A 5,207-nucleotide genomic window follows, 5' to 3' on the forward strand; every position below is an offset into this window, starting at 1 on the left:
AACAGCACAGCGCTCCGACCCACCTGACCAGGCCGCGGCTGAACGGAGCCCTGAGGTAACGAGCCCTGAGGTTGTTACCGGAACTCGAGCTTCCCGCCTTTGAGGCGCGGTGACGTATTTCCGGAGCCTACCGGATGCGGAAGTGGAATCGCGGCCTAGTGCGGCCCGGAAGCGGCCGGAACCCGAGCGGGAGCCGGGTCGGGTTTGGATCAATAACGGAGTGACCATGAGCGAACCCGAGCTGCTGCTGGACTCCAACATCCGCCTGTGGGTGGTGCTGCCCATCGTCTTCATCACCTTCTTCGTGGGTATGATCCGGCACTACGTCTCCATCCTGCTGCAGAGCGACAAGCGCCTCACTCAGGAGCAGGTGTCGGACAGGTCAGGCCGCGGCCCTGCCGCCCCTTCAAGCCGTTCCTATCTCCTTCATTTCTATCCGCCATTCACATCGTCCCTTTGTTTTACAGCCAGGTCTTGATCCGGAGCAGAGTCCTGAGGGAGAACGGCAAGTACATCCCCAAGCAGGTACGGAGCTGTGTGGGCAGCTCGGGGCTCATAGTGGGACTCATAGCCCCGGGGTGGGGTGGGCATAGGGTCCCCTCTACCCCCTTCATGGCGATGTTTCATTAACCTGCCTCCAAAGCGCCAGGCTGAGCATCCACAGGGACTAAACCCACAGGGACTGAGAGCTCAGGGGACTGGGGGAGTCAGGACACGGGGAAATGGTTTGAAGTTAAAAGAGGGAAGATTTAGGTTGGATGTTAGGGGGAAGTTCTTCACTAGGAGAGTGGTTAGGGCCTGGAACAGGCTGCACAGGGAGGTTGTGGATGCCCCGTCCTTGGAGGTGTTCAAGGCCAGGTTGGATGGGGCCATGGGCAACCTGATCTATGTGGTCTCTATGGGGATCTATGGGGTCTCCTGGGCAACCTGATCTAGTAAAGGTGTATGTTTGGTGGCCCTGCCAGGCAGGAGGGTTGGAACTACATGATCTTTGAGGTCCCTTCCAACCCGGGTCATTCTGTGATTCTGTGGGAGTCAGTTGCTCTATTTGCTGCTTAATTCATGTATTGTAAAGTTGGGGTTGGGGAGTGGAACCGTCTGGTATCGGTGCTGAGCCAACAGAGTGTGAATGGTGGATCCTTCTTAAGAGAATGCTTAGGATTATTGAAGGAATTTTTGCAAGACAAAGTTGGTGCTCAAGGAAACATCAAAATAATGAGGTTCAGGGCATCCAGGTGGTGAAACAGCTGAGAAAAGCATCGTTAGATCACTCCTAAGGTGTTTTTAATGAGCAAGAAATAACACTGTCCGTTGCTTACAATGCTGGCATTGGCTCTTTTTGTTTTCAGTCTTTCCTGACCCGGAAATACTATTTTAATAACCCAGAAGATGGATTTTTTAAGAAAACAAAAAGGAAGGTAGTGCCTCCTTCACCAATGACAGGTACGTTACGGTGTGGTGAGTGTAGGCAGGAAGAAAAAGATGTCAAGGGAGAACCACCTTGGCAAAGAGTTCAGTGAATGTGAGGGTGGAGGTGGGAAATGAGCTGAGGCTGGAGGGCAGAGGAGGGGGGAGGCTGCAGAATTGTTAGCTCTCATTTGGTTTTGTATTCGAGACACCTCACCTTGGTGAGCTATTATCTCCCGTCTACCTTTAGTGTGCTACACTGCTACATGATGTTCAATGTTTGGTTTCCAGATCCCACCATGTTGACAGACATGATGAAAGGGAACGTAACTAACGTGCTGCCTATGATCCTTATCGGTGGTTGGATCAATATGACGTTCTCAGGCTTCGTCACAAGTAAGTGGGGAATAACACAGCCTGTGGGTCTGGCCATGCTGGGTGAGGACCTTTAGAGCCTGGACTCCTTCAGAAGTTTGATCCCATACCTGAAAGCAGTAGACTTGGAAGCAGGGTGAATCCAGCTTGTGGCACTGCATGAAGTCCATTGAGTGGCTTGTCCCGTAGCAAAGGAGGGAAAGTTATTCTCAGAGTACTGGATGTGATGACAAACCAAACAGATTGTAACTAAACAGTTATAGTGGGAAAAAGAGCATTTATTAAAACTGCTTGGAGTTGATGCAGGGGATTTTCCTCTCATCCAGGCAGTCATTTACTGGGTAACGCAGGGATTGCAAATCAGACGGCTCCCTTAAGCTCACAACTTTGGGGCTTCTTTTCCTTGTTGTTTATGCAGTAACTGTTTCCTTACTAAAAGGCGTTTCCCTTCACAGCCACTGAAACAACAGCTGCGATAGTTTGGCTGTGATGGTTTTAAAAGGTTTCATTTTAAAATCAGTAATAGAATTTTTTCAGAAGTATGTGCTGTTATTTTATGTGTTACCTTCAGACTACACTGATCTAATGAAAGAAATGGCTACTGGCCTTGGATCTGCTCTGAAAGTACCCTGTGTTACCTTGTGACACTGGCTTTCATTTTGTCCTTCAGCAAAGGTCCCGTTTCCCCTGACACTGCGTTTCAAACCAATGCTGCAGCAGGGAATTGAACTGCTCACTTTGGATGCATCCTGGTAAGTGTGTTCTCCACAATCAGAGCTGAATACCTGGAATATTCTCAATGTTTTAAAAGCCCTCGAATCGCCTGTGCATGCTCATGAGATCAAGTCTCAAGCAACGTTTGTCACACACGGGCATCTTTAAACTGAAGTCAGACACGCTTATTCTGATTTCTCAGGGTGAGCTCTGCTTCCTGGTACTTCCTGAATGTGTTTGGACTCAGAAGCATTTATACTCTCATTCTGGGTCAAGATAATGGTAAGTCACCATCACTTCTGGGAAGGAGCTGGCTTCTCCTTTCATTAAATAACTTGCTGTGGAAACGTGTCTGCATTTCCAACCCAAAAGCCCCTCACTGCTGTGAAGTTACCCTCCACTAGCCAGGTTTGACATCACCTGCAGCAATTACTCATCTCTCTTGCACTCTTGCTGGTAAACCTCTATGGTAATTAACCCATGCTTTCCTTCTCATCAAATTGGCAAGTAGAAGCTTCTGATCTTGGCTTTGCTTTTATTGCTGGCAAGGAGCAGTTTTAAGAAAAGCTGCAGTAGTTACTTAATGTTACACGCAAGGCAAGATGGCGATGGGGAACGTACAGGACCATATTTTCCTCCATCTGCCTGCATATTTTAAGCAAATTTAGTTGAGATGTAAGGAACGGGGACAAGATGCCTTATGAGAACTGCCATGGACGAGTTAATAGTTTGTTTAAGGGGGGAGGTGAGTTCTCCAACTATCCGGCACAGCCTGCAGGCTCTGTGATCCAAGTGCTGTTTAGTGAAGCAAATAAAAACAAAGCTCTCCTTTCTCTTTTTGTAGCTGCAGATCAGTCCAGAGTGATGCAAGAACAAATGACAGGGGCAGCAATGGCCATGCCAGCAGACACTAACAAAGCATTCAAGGTATGGTGTTTCCACTTGCATTCCCTTTTTGCTTTCCCCATGACAACCAAGGGAATTACTCTGGCTTCTTGTTGGTAAAATTAGAGGCAATAACTGATGAGGTATATAAAAGCTGCCCCAGGTCTGGCAGCTCTACACTACAATGAAGCAAACCTGATAAAACAGTCATATCTGATTTAAATCTGATTCAAATCTGCTTTTTTTCCCCCCTCTGCCTGTTTCATTTCAATGCAGACGGAATGGGAAGCTTTAGAATTGACTGATCATCAGTGGGCCTTAGAGGATGTAGAAGAAGAGCTTATGGCAAAAGACCTCCATTTTGAAGGCATGTTTAAGGAAGAACTACAGACCTCCATCTTCTGAATTTGAGAATATGTTGTCTCTTCTTGTAAAAGGATGTGAAAAGGAAGTTACGTAAAACTGTCTAATGTATTTAGCAGAGCTAAGAATAAAAGAAACACACCACGTTCAGTACTGCAGTTACTCAACTCTGTCATTTGAGGCCCAAGCAGGTGATATGTGTATGATAAACAATGTGCCCTCAGGGACCCCAGGCTTTTCCAAGGGCATCCCAAGGTGGCGGTGACAACACAGCTGAGCCCCACCAGGCTCAGCTCTAATGTTTCCTTCCTAGGTTGTTCCTGCCTTGCAGTATTAGCAGGCCAGTGGCCATGAGGAGGGAAATAATAGTGCAAGGCTGAGCACCACAACCAGCATTCATCTTGATGTGGGGAAGAGGGTATGGGTATGCCGGCTGCTCCCAGCTGCCTCTGCTTTCATTTGGCAGTTCCAGCTCTTTCACTGCCGCCTTGTAGTGTATCCCCAAGGACCAGTGCATCCTCCTATGATCAGGGGTGGGATGGGAGCAATGTATCTGTGTGATGAAGAGGCACAATTGATTCGACACCTGCCTCTCACTGCCTCTGAGCACAAGTAAGGACCCTCCATTGAACTCAGAGCACACTCCTGAAGCCTGAGAGCTTCCATCTTTCCCAGATTATTTGACCCCTGCCAGGAATCTCAGTCCTGAGACATTTCTCTGCTCTTTGCTCAGAGGTTTCATTCCTGAATACCACTATTTCACTGACAGCACAACTGGCATTTCAAGTCATTTTCCATTTCATAACCACAACATTCTTGCATGAGATGTTCTCACAAGCCCATGCACTGACTCAATACCTGATCGGCCCCACCTTAGCAAACTCCCATTTTGCTTTCCCTTCTTTCCAAGTTCTTATTTTAATATCAAAAGGCAGAGATCAGCACAGGGTTTTGCTGTTAGCCTATTACATAAAACTTAACCTGTCCTCCAACTTCCTGGTTTTTTATATACATATTTTTTGAGGTTGGTGAGGCACTGTAACATGTTGCCCAGAGAGGCTGTGGATTCCCCATCTCTGGAGGCATTCCAGGACAGGCTGGGGGGGATCCAGGGCAGCCCGAGCTGTTGGGTGGCAACTCTGCCCATGGCAGGTTGTTTGGAACTAGATGATCTTCAAGATCCACTCCAACCTAAGATATTCTTTGATTCTCACCAGTGAGTTTATTCCTTCCCTATTTCTCTCTCTGCCTCATTTCCCAGAGCATTGCACTCCACCCTGCTTCAATGAAAAGAGAAATGTGCAGCCAGATTTACACAGCACTGCACTGCTCCCCTGCACAGCTTTCACTCATCACACAACAGCTGAAAGAGCTCGTGCTGCAGCAGGCATCCCCACAACCAGCAGCTGCTCAACCTGCACTTCAGGCCACTTAACAACAGGTGAAAACACAACAAAACCCAG

General features: G+C 47.8%; 2 protein-coding genes across 3 annotated transcripts in view; one reads left to right on the forward strand and one right to left on the reverse strand.

The window, feature by feature from the left end:
• The window catches only part of FANCD2 (FA complementation group D2), a 30,242-nt gene extending 29,844 nt beyond the window's left edge, over nucleotides 1-398 (reverse strand). For both annotated transcript variants that reach the window (XM_015874584.3, XM_085517103.1), the window contains exon 1: nucleotides 24-398. In XM_015874584.3, the coding sequence (XP_015730070.1) occupies nucleotides 24-294 (271 nt within the window). In that variant the 5' untranslated portion in view covers nucleotides 295-398. The remainder of the gene's footprint in view (nucleotides 1-23) is intronic.
• On the forward strand, nucleotides 311-4,453 carry EMC3 (ER membrane protein complex subunit 3). The gene is made up of 10 exons (XM_015874582.2): nucleotides 311-381; nucleotides 468-525; nucleotides 1,350-1,443; nucleotides 1,699-1,803; nucleotides 2,453-2,534; nucleotides 2,699-2,778; nucleotides 3,341-3,423; nucleotides 3,658-3,726; nucleotides 4,211-4,356; nucleotides 4,420-4,453. The coding sequence occupies exons 1-10, from the start codon at nucleotides 311-313 to the stop codon at nucleotides 4,451-4,453; spliced, it is 822 nt and encodes a 273-aa protein (XP_015730068.2).
• Nucleotides 4,454-5,207: the final 754 nt, after the last annotated feature.

The sequence above is a fragment of the Coturnix japonica genome, chromosome 15, assembly GCF_054131305.1.
Source record: "Coturnix japonica strain WE chromosome 15, WE-NBRP24, whole genome shotgun sequence".
NCBI classification, from domain to species: domain Eukaryota; kingdom Metazoa; phylum Chordata; class Aves; order Galliformes; family Phasianidae; genus Coturnix; species Coturnix japonica.